The 14,735-nt window shown below is 44.9% G+C and overlaps 1 protein-coding gene across 1 annotated transcript in view; it reads left to right on the top strand.

Annotated features, from left to right (window-relative positions):
- Nucleotides 1–7,032: 7,032 nt before the first annotated feature.
- Nucleotides 7,033–14,735, top strand: part of LOC125465337 (ral guanine nucleotide dissociation stimulator-like) — a 178,638-nt gene continuing 170,935 nt past the window's right edge. Inside the window, exon 1 of the mRNA XM_048558679.2 lies at nucleotides 7,033–7,765. Within this exon, the coding sequence (XP_048414636.2) occupies nucleotides 7,745–7,765 (21 nt within the window). The 5' untranslated portion in view covers nucleotides 7,033–7,744. The remainder of the gene's footprint in view (nucleotides 7,766–14,735) is intronic.

Below are 14,735 nucleotides of genomic sequence, written 5' to 3' on the forward strand. Positions count from 1 at the left end.
CTGCTGGTGTAAGAGATCCCATGGCACTGTTCCAAAGAAGAGCACGGGAGTTCACTCTTATTCTTGGACAATAGTTATCCTCCCATTAGCATCACTAAAGATAGATTTTCCAGTCACTATTATGTTGCTGTTTGTGGAAGTTTGCTGTCTACAAATGGCTGCTGCCATTTCCTAACTTTCTTTTAATCCTTGCTTGGGGTGTGGGTATTGCTGGCAAGGCCATTATCTGTTGCTCATTCCTAATTGCCCTTGAACTGAATGGTTTACTAGCCCATTTCAGAGTGTCACTAGAAGTCAATAACATTGCTGTGACTTGGAGTCGCATGTAGACCTGACCAGATAAGGATTGCAGATTTTCTTCCCCAAAAGGCATTAGTATTTTTTAAAATAAAAATCAACGATAGCTACACGGTTGGACTAACTTTTAATTTCAAATTTAATTGTATTCAGAGCTCATCATCTGCCATAGTGGGATTCAAGCCCACAGTCCCCACAGCATTAGTCCAGAGCTCCAGATGATTAATCAGTGACGTGGCTACTACACCATCAGCTCCCATAGCTGGGACTGTGTTTCATAAATAGTTCCCCGTCTGTGAAGTATTTGAGGGCGTGTTATGAAGTCATTTCCCTTGTCTAAGAAACACTAACCCATACTACAAGAATACGACAAATAAATTAAGTTTGAATGACTAAAGGATGAATTTTGTGCTGAAACCGGAAGGATCTATCCATTAAAATTGCCCACTGCATGAAACGGATATTTGGAGAGAAGCAGTAATTTCTGTAATTCCTACATCTGGTGACCATCCTTCCAGGTGATGATTATTTAGGTGATGATTTCTTTGAGCATGCTTTCATAGCAAAATCTCTATTGGATTTTTTGACTATGGGAGGAATCAGCAACAAGCCAGATGCCTTTGCTCAAAGCCCGCTCATATAAGTGATTGAATGAATCTTCACAATTCAAGAGTGACCTCAATCCCTGTCAGAGCTTTGCTCCTTCCTCAGGTGTAGTGAGAGAGGAGGTGTCAAGACACAAAATTTATAAGATCAAAGGATCACACAACTGATGTGAATGTATTGAATTAACTTAAAATGGCTCGTTGACTCCCTCCTGTTAAATCTTTAATCAGTTAGAAAGGAGATACAGGTTTTGATTGATTAAAATGCAAATCCCAGAATGTCTTTCAAGTCATTTTATTATAAGGCCAGTCTGACTCGAGGTTAGACAGATTCTAAACAAGGCCTCACACCTAAAATGCATTGTCAGACCTGAGATTTCACCTCTTGTATACACTGATAAAACCTTTGGTTATCTCTGGGCAGTGACTTGACAGAGGCATTCAGCCAGCCATTTAGGCTTATTCAATACAGTCGCATCAGTTGTGTGATCCTTTGTTATTTTACTTATAAATTCTGTGGCTTGATACCTCCTCTGTCAGTACACCTGAGGAAGGAGCAACACTCCGAAAACTAGTGTTTTCAAATAAACCTGTTGGACTATAACCTGGTGTCATGTGATATTTGACCTTGTCCAACTCAGCCTGAGACCAGCACCTCTGCATCATCAAACCCCCTCACCACTGGTTTCTCCAGCTGCTGTCTGCACAGACAACTTCGATGGTCTAAGCTCTCAGGATGATGTAATTGTAGATTTTTTTTTAGACTCCCTACAGTTGGAAACAGGCCCTTCAGCCCAACAAGTCCACACTGCCCCTTGAAGCATCCCACCCAGACCCATTCCCCTATAACCCACACACCCCTGAACACTATGGGCAATTTAGCATGGCCAATCCACCTAGCCTGCACATCTCTGGACTGTGGGAGGAAATCAGAGCACCCGGAGGAAACCCACACAGACATGGGGAGAACGTGCAAACTCCACACAGATAGACGCCTGAGGCTGGCATCGAACCTGGGTCCCTGGCGCTGTGAGGCTGCAGTGCTAACCACTGAGCCACCGTGCCGCCCTAAGTCATAGAGTAGAGTCCCAATCGTAGAGTCATTCATTCATAGAATTTATGCCTTAGGAATCAAAGATTGTGGGTTTAAATCCCACTGCAGACATTTGGGTATAGTTCCACTGTTACGCCGCTCTGCTCATGGTGCCACCTTTCAAAATAAATGTTGAACCAGGGCCGTGACTATATTCCCAGGTGGTTTTAAATATCCATCCCATAATATTATGAATTAAAGCCTGGGTGAGTGTTAACCATTACATATCCAATGTCATTAAAATTAGTCATCGGTCATCAGTCACCATTAGAAAGCTGTTTGTGGTACTTCATGGTGCATAGATTAGCGTCTAGCATTGCAACAGTGGCTTACAAGAAAGCAACTCATTGACTGTAAAGCACTTTGGAGCATCCTGAATTATTTTTGTAGGCCCCAGGCAAATCATTGTTCTTGATTTCTATAGCTTTTTTTAAGATCAGAGTTCATTTTCTGAAGCAAAAGCAATATACTTCAGATGCTGGTAATCTGAAATGAATGTGGATAAGAGATAATGGGAACTGCAGATGCTGGAGATTCCAAGATAATAAAGTGTGAGGCTGGATGAACACAGCAGGCCAAGCAGCATCTCAGGAGCACAAAAGCTGACGTTTCGGGCCTAGACCCTTCAGTCAACAGATCCAGTCAGCATCTATGGAAAGGAGAGCCGGGGTTGTATGGTTGTCACTCAGGAGCATTAACACTAAATGTCAAATGCTTCCATGCAGCTTCTGCTTCTACGAGAAGTGTCTTTGTGAAGGCTGACAAGGTTTGTTGTGGTGGTCTATTCCAGTCCTCGAGATTCTTGGGCTCCTTTTAGTTTGGTGATGTTATCTTCCTCCAGAATCATTTCATTCCCATTTACTCTCTTAATGTATCATCCGATTGATTCCAAAACTGCCCTGAGTCCAACAGTAACTCAACCATTTGACTACTCTCTACTCTCCAGCCATGGCTACATTGAACAGGTAGCTATTTAGCCTCTGCAATCACAGCTGCATTCTATTCCGCCCTCATCTATCTAGTGTACCTCAGGGGATTGGGGGCTGGGGGAAGCAAAGCTATAGTGTTAATGTTGCTGAACCAATAACCCAGAGACTCAAAACGTTAGCTTGCTCTCTCCATGGATGCTGTTTGACCTGCTGTGATCTCCAGCATTGGTTGTTTTCGGTACAGATTCCAGCAAATGCTGTCATTTGCCCCTACGTAATGTTAAGGTAACATGAGTTTGAATCCCATTTGAATGCAGTAAAAATCCAGAATAAATCATTGAGCATTCTTATGGCATAATGGTGTATTCTTACCTCTGAGCCAGGAGGCCTGGGCTCAGTACTATCATGCTCCAGAGCTGTATATTAACATCCCCAAAAAGAACGATTGAAATAACTCTTGCAGAGATTGACATGCACTTTACAGAAGGTGCCACTAGATGGTGATGGGGAGCAACTCATATCTTTCCCCTCCATTCCTTGGTCTCAGGAGCATTGAAACCAGATGTAGGAAAACATCTGCATTTATATCCTGCCGTTCATAATCCGAAGCTGTGCCAAAGTGGTTCACAGTCAGTGTTGTAAAACTGCAGCCCAACTACTATCAACTGGGATGAAGCTAAGGGGTTTTGGGTTGTATGCCTCAGTGCCAACCTTAATGAGTGGGTGGCAGGGGGTTGAAGCGTGTTTATGGCGCAGTGGTATTGTTCCTGGATTTACTGGGTATAAAGCCACACCCTAATGTGCGGAGGTCATGGGTTCAAATCACACAATGTCATGCAATCCCTACAGAGTGGAAACAGGCCATTCAGCCACACAAAAGTCCACACTGACCCTCTGAAGAGCATCCTACCCTATCCCTATAACCCTGCATTTCCTATGACTAATCCAGTTAGCCTGCACTTCCCTGGAAACAATGGGCAATTTAACACGGCCAATCCACCCAGCCTGCACATCTTTGGGAGGAAACTGGAGCACCCAAAGAAAGCCCACACAGACACATGGAGAATGAGCAAAGTCCACATGGATAGTCACCCAAGTCTGGAATCGAACCTGGGTCCCTGGTGCTGTGAAGCAGCAGGGCTAAAATAGCTAAAATTGAAAATAACAAACTATGCTAATAGTGATCCATGTAACTGTCACTGTAAAAAACCATCTGGTTCATTAATGTCATTTAGGAAGCAAATCTGCCATCCTTACCCAGTCTAGCCTACATGTGACTCCAGACCCACATTGATGTTTTAACAGCCTGCTGGGAAATTAGGCAAACACACAAGTCGGATGAATCAATGAGAAAAACAAGGATATACATTACAAACACAATTCTAATGTAGGGTATATATCTGAAAAATGAAGCACTCCCCCAGCCATTGACTGTGTAACTCCAGCATTCACTGGTTTTATTTTCACATTTTGAGCTTGCACAGCCTTTCTTCTATGAGAGATGAAACCTGCTCCGGTTTGATCAACACGCCAAAGTACAACCTTTTGGTTTTATTTTTCAGCTTCCCGGTGGGATTGAACGTCCTCAGGTTGCTCCCCAGAAGATCCTGATGCAGTTCCCTGGCAAGCACTGAGATGCAAGTGTTCTGACTGCAAATTTCCCGAGCTGCTGTCCCAGCATGGTGCAGCTCTGGTGTTGCCATGGCGACAGACAGCTAAAAGGGTTGTAACACATTTCTGTGTCACGTCCTTACAAGACGTAAACAGGCAGTTGAACTATGCAGCATCAAGGGCCTTTGATTGCTCCCAGAGATTACCAGGCATCATTTGAGATGACCTACATTATACATTGCTGAACTTGATTGAAGACATCTTGATGCTGTCCCTTATAAAGACTTCAATCATGGGAAATGGAGTATGCAGGGCAGGAGAGGGCTTTGATTAACAAGGTTATGGAAATCTAAAGGCTGCAGTGTGAATTCCTCCAATATAAGTTCCTAACATTTGCTGACATCTACGTCAGTTTTCAACAGTTCCTCAAACAAGGAGAAAAAGGTGCAAAGTCTTACAATGTGGCCAATACGAGCCAAGAATCTTTCTATTGCTAGTACTTGGTTGACCCAAGAAGGTGCTAGTGAGCGATATGGAGATGACTAGCAGCCATAATTCTTGAACCAAGTGAGGAGTTTGCAGGTTCAAGCTCCATGAACAAAGACTTAAGCACAGCGTCTGGGCTTGCTCTCCTAGCACAATGTTTGAAGGAATGCTCCACTCTCACAGTTCCCATCTTTCACCAGAGTTGTTAACCAAGGCACCTTCTCCAGTGATGCTAAAGGTCCAATGGGGCAGTTTCAGAGAAGGACTAGGGAGCTATCACTGGAGTCATGGCCAATATACATGATGCTGCGATTCACCATTTGATAGATAACCACCCTGCTCTGTATATTTGAGATAACATGGTGTGAAGCTGGATGAAAAGTAAAATTTTCTGAAGAAGGGTCTCGACCCGAAACATCAAACTTTCCTGCTCCTCTGATGCTGCTTGACCTACTGTGTTCATCCAGCTTCACACCGTGTTATCTCAGATTCTCCAGCATTGGCAGTTCCTACTATCTCTGCTCTGTATTGGACCTTGCTGAGCACAAACTGGGGCTGGTGTGTTAATGTAGATTACAAACAGTGACTGCACTCATTTGTTTTACAAAATCCTGAAGCCATTGACCCATTTGGAATCCTACCACACAGTCAGAGACCATTCAGCGGGCTGTGCTAGTGCTGGTTCTTTAAACAAGGCACCCAATGCAGTCCAACAATCTGGCATTTTCCCCATAAATCTTAGTCAGGCTTCACCTGGAGTGTTGTGTACAATGTGAGCACGCAGATTCAGGAAAGGTGTCAAGGCAGTGAAAGGGGCACGGAGCAATTTTCTGACCAAGGGTCTCAACCCGGAACATCAAACTTTCCTGCTCCTCTGATGCTGCTTGGCCTGTTGTGCTCCTCCAGCTCCCACTGTGTTATCTCAGAGCAGACTAACCAGTGTGATTTTAATCAGTCTGTGTTTGCTTAAGGTTTGTTGCTTTCCATTTCCCAACTAATTCTGTTAAAGAGTTCTGTAACACCTTCAGCTTTGCTGCTATTCTCCCTCTGCTTAAAACAAGAAAGGTTTGCATTCATATAGCACCTTCCACAATACCAAGACATCCAAAAGTGCTTTATGGCACATGAAGTACTTTTGAAGTGTATCACTGTTGTTGAGGTCTTGTGGTGCACTGCATAGTGACCCTGCTTTTGAACCACATGTTCCAAGCTCAATGGTTAGCACTGCAGCCTCACAGCACCAGGGGCCCAGGTTCAATTCCAGCTACGAGTAACTGTCTGTGCCGAGTTTGCACATTCTCCCCGTGTCTGCGTGGGTTTCCTCCGGGTGCTCTGGTTTCCCCCCACAGTCCAAAGATGTGCAGGTTAGGTGGATTGGCCATGCTAAAATGCCCATAGTGTTCAGGGATGTGTGGGTTATAGGGGAACGGGTCTGGGTGGTGTGGACTTGTTGGGCCGAAGGGCACTGTAGGTAATCTAAACAAGAGATAGTAGGAGCTGCAGATGCTGGAGAATCTGAGATAACAAGGTGTAGAGCTGGATGAACACAGCAGGCCAAGCAGCATCAGAGAAGCAGGAAAAGCTGACGTTTCGGCTCTCTGATGAAGGGTCTAGGCCTGAAACGTCAGCTTTTGTGCTCCTGAGATGCTGCTTGGCCTGCTGTGTTCATCCAGCCTCACATTTTATTGTTTCGGATCTTGACCCTTCTTCAGAAATATCTAAACAAGTTGATTTTAAAAAATACTCTGAAATCAGAACTCGATATTCTAATTGCCATGTGCAATGACCTTGATCTAAATCCATTAACGTCTCATTCTAAGTGATAATGAGAGGGTCCGGGGCAGTTGCATCGTCACAGCGACAAGACAAGTGGGGGAACGTTATCGAGTCGAATGTTTTGATTGTGGAAACAGAGGGTGAGATTGCGGGTCGCTGCTGATGACAACAAGCCTGTACTCTCCCCCTCCTCCTAAAGAGAAGGGCGGTGATAGCGAATGACGCTGGCAGTGCACGTATGACAGTGTTTTGAGGGGGACTGTTTGGAGGGGAAGAGCAGATTATTTAACATTCTGAGGAGTAAGGAGGAAGAAGGAGATGGAATTTGGTCTGCTTTTAATCGGAATGTGAAGGGTGTAGAGCTCTGGGATGTGGATGGCGGTGGATTAACAGCGACATCGTACGCACTCGCTTTACCTGATTCTCAAAAACAAACCTGAGAGAACAAGGACACAGCTCCCTTAACAGGCAATTTTCACTCGCTTTTCAAACGGGAGATCATCGTCCCTTTGGACACTGTGCTCGAATGAGCTTAATTTTTTGCACCCTCTCCAGATTGGTTGGCGGGGGGGCGTTTTTTTGGATGGAATGATTTTGTAAAATTGTTTCCATTTAAAGACTGATATTTTTTCTCTCTCTCTGTTAAACCAGTCTCCCTTCAGTTGGCGAACTCCAACCCTGGATTTTGCTCTCCTTTTCAAAAAGCTTTTTGCATTTCTTTAAAAAAAAATTGACGTTAGATTATCCAAATATTATAATAATGGTACATGTAATGATGTATCATTTGCGGGGGTAGAGACTTGCATCCGGAGTGGAACATGTGAAGAAGATAGGCTGGGATAAGAGCTTGTGAAAGCCACAGAGCAAACCCTGCCTTGGCTGACCCACACGCTGTTTGGGGAGACGGAGGGCTTCCACTAAGCACATTGGAGAGACTATGTTTGGAGATGATGAGGTGGAGTTCCCAGGTACGTGATCCCATTTTCCCCAGCCCTGGTTACCACCATCACGGAGCTGGAGATGACAGCTCCAACTGCAATACTTCTAATGATTGTGTTGTGTCTTAAGGCGATCCTAAATTCCATTCTAATTTCAACTCAGAATAGGCAGTCCTGCTTCATTTTCCATAATGATTGCTTTTATGTTGGAGGGGAGTTGTGTGGATGCATTGATTTAGAAATTCACATTCAAATCGGAGGTGCATTCCAGTAAATGGTTGCCTCAGTTCGGACTGAATGGCCACTTTTGTTTCGGCTCGGTTTGTGAAATATTATTGGGGAGCAAACCCGCCCGCCGCGGATTTCATCTTCAATCGGTGTCGTATATGAGGAAGAGAGAGAATAAGCAAAATCTTTATTATTTGTTTCTCAGCGTCGCCCAATTCCCCCATTAAAGACGCCCAGGCATTGAATGATGTAATGGTTGTTTGTACATTTGAGGTGGTTCCAAAATAAGTGGGAATCTTTAATCTCAGCGGCATGTTTGCTTCTGCAAATGTAACCTCCCCCCTCCCTCAGTTGCCTGTCAGGTCATATCTTTGGAATAATACCCTCCTGTTTGCAACAATCAGAAAGCCAAGGACCACAGTCAGTGCAGTAAAGTGTTAATTTCTGTTTACTATATAGTCTTAGCCGGAACTTCAGGGTTCGTCGTAGACTGTTCATAAGGGGCACATACTGGGGTGGTAGACTGTTTAATTATAATATGCAATATTATATCTTGTCAAGTATAAATATCCCCGCACTACTCCCCCCCCTCCCGTGAAACCCCTGTTGAAGGGTAAACAGATGCAATTAGTGCCAAGTCTGTGTGAGGATAATCTGCATACATATAAACACAAAGCAGCAGAGCCTGCCCACAGTGTGAAAGGATTTCATGTTCTGGATGGAAGACTGTTTACGTAAGCTTCACTCAAACAGCCTCACTGTCATCTATCAAGACATGTCTGACCACTTGTTTAAGTCAACCCTGGGGATATTTCACCCTGATGTAGGTCATTGAACAGCCCCAGGAACTAATGGAGTTTTTCGGTTCCTTGCCTCACTCCAGGCAGTTCTGTTTCGTGTGTGAAGCCAGCATAGGAATCCATGAGATATATGTCACAGAAAACAGGCCATTCAGCCCAAGAGGACAGTACTATTGCTTCTTCTCCATTTGGGTCTTCTGCCATTTTTTTCTCAACTAAATTTTACATCATAACCCTCTATTTTCTACTCCCTCAGCTGTTTGTTCAGATTCCTTTGAAATAGATCTCTACTATTCACTTCAATCATTCCCTGTCAAGTTCCAATTCCTCCCTACTCTCTGGGTAAAGAGGTTTTTATTCCTATATTCCCTCCTGGATTTCTTGGTGACTGTCTCACAACTGGCCCCCAGTTATGTTCTTCCCCACGGAAGCAAAATTGTGGGGGTCAGCCCTTTTCAAGAGAATTACAGACCCAGCACTGCTTACCTGGTGAATGGCGACGAACCCATTTCTGAATGTGAGGATGTTAATCAAGAAGACAGGCTTATGAATTGAGGTCATCCCACTGCCGGCCCTAGTTATAACGAAGGCCAACCCAACTATTCCCAGCCTTACTGCCGTCATTATAAGAGTTTCCTTGTTGTATCACTGGTTCCAGAAGCAGGAGGATGTGAAATCCCCGCTATCTTGTAGCAACAATGGGAATCGATGAGCATAGAACAGGAGCCACACTTCCTTGCATATAAAAGGCTTTCAAATCTCCTGAGGTACAAATGCTCTGCAGTTTCCAGTGTAGACTGGATGGGCTGAATGGCCGTCCTGTGTGCTGCACCATTTCAGGAATGTGGTTCGAGGGGTCACTGATTATTGCCAGCAGACATGTGCTGAAGTCACTGTTTGGAATCTGTGAAGCCTCTTTGGCACAGGACCCATGAAGACACCAACTTCAACAAACTGCTCATCTTTTCACCGAGCAAGCCCTCAGATCCAATTCACATCAAGGCCCTTCTGCAAGAGTAGGGGGCTTTGGAATATGTTTTAAGGTCTGGAAGAAAGTGAGTTGTAATGTTATAGATAATGTGCCTTGTCAACTGCCAGGTGTGGTTATGTGTAAGGAGCTACCCATAGACATTGCACCTTGGCAGTGTGCACAGCACAGTCTTTCTGCACTCACTGCCATTCCAGTGAAAGTGGCCTCCCTCTGTTAGTAACCGAGCCAGGCACGGAGGGTGTCCTGCGGCAGCATGTTGTAGAACGTGAGTCTCCAATCTGACTACGCCTTGACAGGCATGGTCTGTGCCCTGTTAACTTGATGGATCTCACTGACAGCGTCAATAAATTGCCATTTGCCATGGTGAAAAATGGGAGCATGTAATATTGTTTTGTGGGCATGACTACTGTGATCAGGCTGACATTGCTGGGGAGGAGTTATAGATTCCTAGCAGCTGAGGATTTTTATGGTTGATGTGGTCCCTTGGATATTGAGGTAAGGGACATTTAGTGCTCTGGGTTAGAATGGTTTTAATTATAAGTGTCTGCAGCACAGTCAGAGATGGACAGTGAAGCTCCTTCTACTCTGCTCCGACAACAACCCACAGTCCTTTTGCTATGGTACAGCAAGATGTACATTTGTGTAGCACCTCTCACAGCCTCAAGATGTGGTGCAAAAATGAAAATTTGTTGAAATATAACTTTCCAATGTGGCATCTGATTTGCACACAGCAGGATCCCACAAACAGCAGGGTATCAAGTTTTCCTTTTGTGTTGCCGATTGTGGGGTAAACATTGTAGCCCTCCCTCTTCCCCTCCTCTGTTCTCCTCTTCTTTGAAACACCGCCCACCTGAGAGAGCTAGGGGAAGGTGGCTTCAGTTTAACAATTCAACAAAAAGGTGGTCTCTGGCAGCGCAGCACTCCCTCCGTGCCACTTGGGAGCCTCAGCTTAGAGATGGACATGGATAGTTCTAATTTACATCACCAACAGCTCACAGGCTAATATTTGTACAGCCTGGCTTTTCACATGAGGTTGACTTGATATAGGTGTACAGAATGATCAGAGGTTTAGATAGAGTAGACAGCTATTACTAGGGGGCACAGTTTTAAAGTGAGTGGAGGTATATATAGGGGAATTGTCAGAGGTAGGTTCTTTACTCAGAGAGTGGTCGGGGTGTGGAATGCATTTCTGGAGAGGCTAGTGGAGTTGGTCTCATTAGGGGAATTTAAGCGGTTATTAGATAGGCTTATGGATGAAAGTGTAAGGTAGGGGTGGAGGTTAGATAGACCTCAGGTTTAGGGTGAAAGGGCCTGTACTGTGCTGTATTGATCTATGTTCTGTGTTCTATGATGCCCCTGCAGTGTGACCAACCTGCCAGGATTGTCCTGGAAGGATTGAGGATTAGTCTCCAGGATATTCCTGCCTAGATAAAAAAAAACTTGGGTGGGAATGGAGGTCAAAACATATTGTTTGTTATTACAGTGGAACACCCTATTGATCATGGAAACATTGACAGAAGGGTGATGACCAAGACCATGATGCTGTATTTTTTTTTGGAAGTGTGGAAAGGTGGGGACCCAAATGTGTTAGCTGGCAAATAATACACCGGCAATAATGCTGAGATAACCCACCTGATTGCGCCCCAATCAGCTTTTTAAGAGCTGATAGACTGATCTGGGTGTGTCTCTCGCCCTATCGTGGGTCTCAACACTGGTGTTCTGTGTTGCCAGAAGATTCCAGCCAAATAGAGGTCAGCAGCTGAGCCCCACTTTCAGATCCTTGGTAAGGTAAGTTATTTTTCTTTTTCTCACAGGGTGGATATTGCGGAGATCGGAGGTTTGGAGGCAAAGGGCTTTCAGAGGCCATCCCATTGGGGACATGGTGGCCTGGTGGGATTATCATCCAGAGATCACCGCCCCCAGTAAAGTCCTGGTGACCCTGAGTCAATTCCCACCATGGCAGATGGCAGAATTTGAATTCAAGAAGAATCTGGAGAGTCTGATGATTGCCATGAAGCTGTTACCGATTGTCAGAAAAGCCCATTTGGTTCAGAAATGCCCTTCAGGGAAGGAAACCGCTGTCCTTACCATGTCTGGCCTACGTGTGACTCCAACCCACAGCAATCTCTCTTTTAACTCATTCATTGGATGAGGGTGTCATTGATTAGGTCAGCATTTATTGCCCCCGGGGGTGGGGAAGCGGTTAAGATTCAAAGACATTACTGTGGGCCTTGAGTCACGTGTAGGCCAGACCAGGTAAGGATGGCTGTTCCCTTCCTTAAAGAGAATGAGTAAAACAGGGTGGTTTTCCCCAAAATTAGCAATGGCTTCACATCATCATTGGACTTGAATTTTATTGACTTCAAATTCCACCATCTGCCGTGGCGGGATTCGAACTCAGGTCCCCCGAATGTTATCTGGGTTGCTGGATTAGCAGTCCAGCGATAATACCACTAAGCCATGACCTCCCTGTGGTTGCCCCTTAACTGCCTCTGGGATGGCTATAAATGGGATAAATACTGGCCTAGCCAGCAACACCCTCAGCCCATGAATGAATTTAATAAAGAACAAAAAGCACTTGGCTCTCCTTGCCTCTGTTTTAGGAGAGTAGGAGGTTCCCTGCTTCCTTCCACTTAGATTTCACATTTCCTGCCCACTGATGAGACACTGATCAGGAGGTGGTGACTTGAGGCCCATTTGTTAAGGGTGTAAATTAGTAGCAGCTTGAGAAGGTTACCCATGGACCTCTCTGATGAAGGGTCTAGACCCAAAATGTCAGCTGTTGTGCTGCTGAGATGCTGCTTGGCCTGCTGTGTTCATCCAGCTTCACACTTTGTTATCTGGGATTCTCCAGCTCCCATTATCTCTTCTACCCATGGACCATCTTGTCAGACCTTAATTAGTGAGGTAATGAGAAGGGGCAGGGTTATTTTTATTGCAAGGCCAGCTTGCCCCTTATTTCCCCTTCTTGCCACCCCCAGGGTGTGGAAGATCACACCCTTTGGGTTTGTTTCGTTTATAATTTATTTGGGGAGGTGATGTCGGATGAATATAGAATTGCACTGAGGTACCAATCAGGTGTTGCAGGGATGGGGGAAAGGGTTGGAGATAGGAGGCTCTGGCGCTGATCTCTCCTATTATAAAGCCATTCTGAGTTATCAGCCTTGCCTCCAGCGCTAAATAGGGGCTGGTGTCGGCTGTCAACCCACATTCAATAAACATAAAATTTTAGGCTAACTTGTGGTGCAGCGGTAGTGTCCCTACCCCTGGACTGAGGGGCCTAGGTTCAAGTTCCACCTGCTGCAGAAGTGTACAATAACACCTCTGAGCAGGTTGGTTAGAAAACAGGGACACAGAGTTATCTAGCCCTCTCCCCCGTCCTTTGGTATTGCCCTTAATGAACTCATTGTGGAGTTTGAACACCTTGAAACTTGGCTGACTTCCTTGTGGTAGGTGATAGATCAAGTTTGGGGGTGACTTGGAGGTGGGGAAAGATGTGTCGGTTGTGTGTTTTAACACTTCCGGATGTTTTAAACATAAAAAAACAAAAATTTAAAAGAAAGACACGAAGTTTGGGGGTGGGGGTGTTGCGCATCAAGATTCTGAAATTGCAGTGGTAGAGTTCCTAATTCTGAGCCAGGATGCCTGGGTTTGAGTCCCACCTGCTCCAGAGGTATGTAATAATGGATCAATTGGGAGAATATCTACACACACAGCAAAGGCTTTAGGTCTCTCAGGATGCAATAACAGTGCCCTTATCTCCAAACTGGGAAGCCTAAGTTCCAGCATTGTCTGCTGCAGAAATGTTCAATAATATTTCTGAACAGGTTGATAGGTTCGGCACCTAGAAACAAAATCAAGGCTTGAGTCTGTTCTTCTAACTTCGAAGCTCTTCTCAACATTTCCCTAGCTACCGTCAGTCCTGGGGAAGGGTCACTCAACCCAAAACATTAACTCTGATTTCTCAGAACAGGTGCTGTCAGACCTGCTGAGCTTTCCTAGTGGGTTCTGTTTTTGTCTCCTGTGGAGTGTTGTATTTCATCGTGTTAGATTTGTCTGGATTCCCACTCATGAATAACAGTTAAACAGTACACAATATCAGACTCAATTTACACCTATTCTCACGCTGCCTAATGATCCTGCCTACCTACTGTGGTCTCATCAGCTCAATAACTGATCTCTTGCCCCACAGCATTTGACCATCTCTCCCTGTGGCTGTGAGCCTAACCCTCAAGTTCATTTCCAGGCTCATTTTTAATTGTGTCCTGTGACAAATTGACTGCAGACCCGTCCCCACTGAGCCACAGTCCCTAACAAAAACAGAATTTGCTGGAAAAGAAAGCCAAGTTTTTCCAGCGGTTTCTGATTTTCATTTTGGCTTCCAGCATCCGCAGGCCCGTGGTGTTTTGTTTTGAGCTGAGAACTGTGTCCGCCCAAGTTTATTTGAGTTGGGAACGAGGGTGCGCAGAGAGAGAGAGAGATTCGGAATTTATCCCCTGTGTGCTGCGTAGGTGGTCTTTCTGGAAGCTGCGGCCTTGTTTCTTGCCGAAACATCTTTTTTGAATTTAGGGTATTTATTTCAATCCAACAAATGGCTGCTTGTGTTTACAAGAAATCATGGAAACTAAATGTAATTCAACATCTAATCTTGCCTCACTTGAGGTTAATTGTGATATATTTCAACCTTGTAAGAATGCCAGATGTGGGAAATTTTGGAATGAGCCCAACATCTCAGTTGTTTGCTTATGAACCAGAGACTCGTGTGCGTTTTTTATTTCTCCGTCTGTTTCTCACTTTTCCTCTCCTGCAGACCCTGGTTCACGTCAGGACCACCCTCCTACACATACTGAGTCCACCCTCTGGACAGTGGCAGTGCCTCATCTCCAAACTAGTTTTCACCTCATGCCTGTACGACAAATCTGTGCCCAGTGCTCACTGGGTACGTGGCTTCTAGTTTGAAGTCCCACTTAGTTATCTGAGG

The sequence above is a fragment of the Stegostoma tigrinum genome, chromosome 29 (assembly GCF_030684315.1).
Source record: "Stegostoma tigrinum isolate sSteTig4 chromosome 29, sSteTig4.hap1, whole genome shotgun sequence".
Classification (NCBI taxonomy): Eukaryota; Metazoa; Chordata; class Chondrichthyes; order Orectolobiformes; family Stegostomatidae; genus Stegostoma; species Stegostoma tigrinum.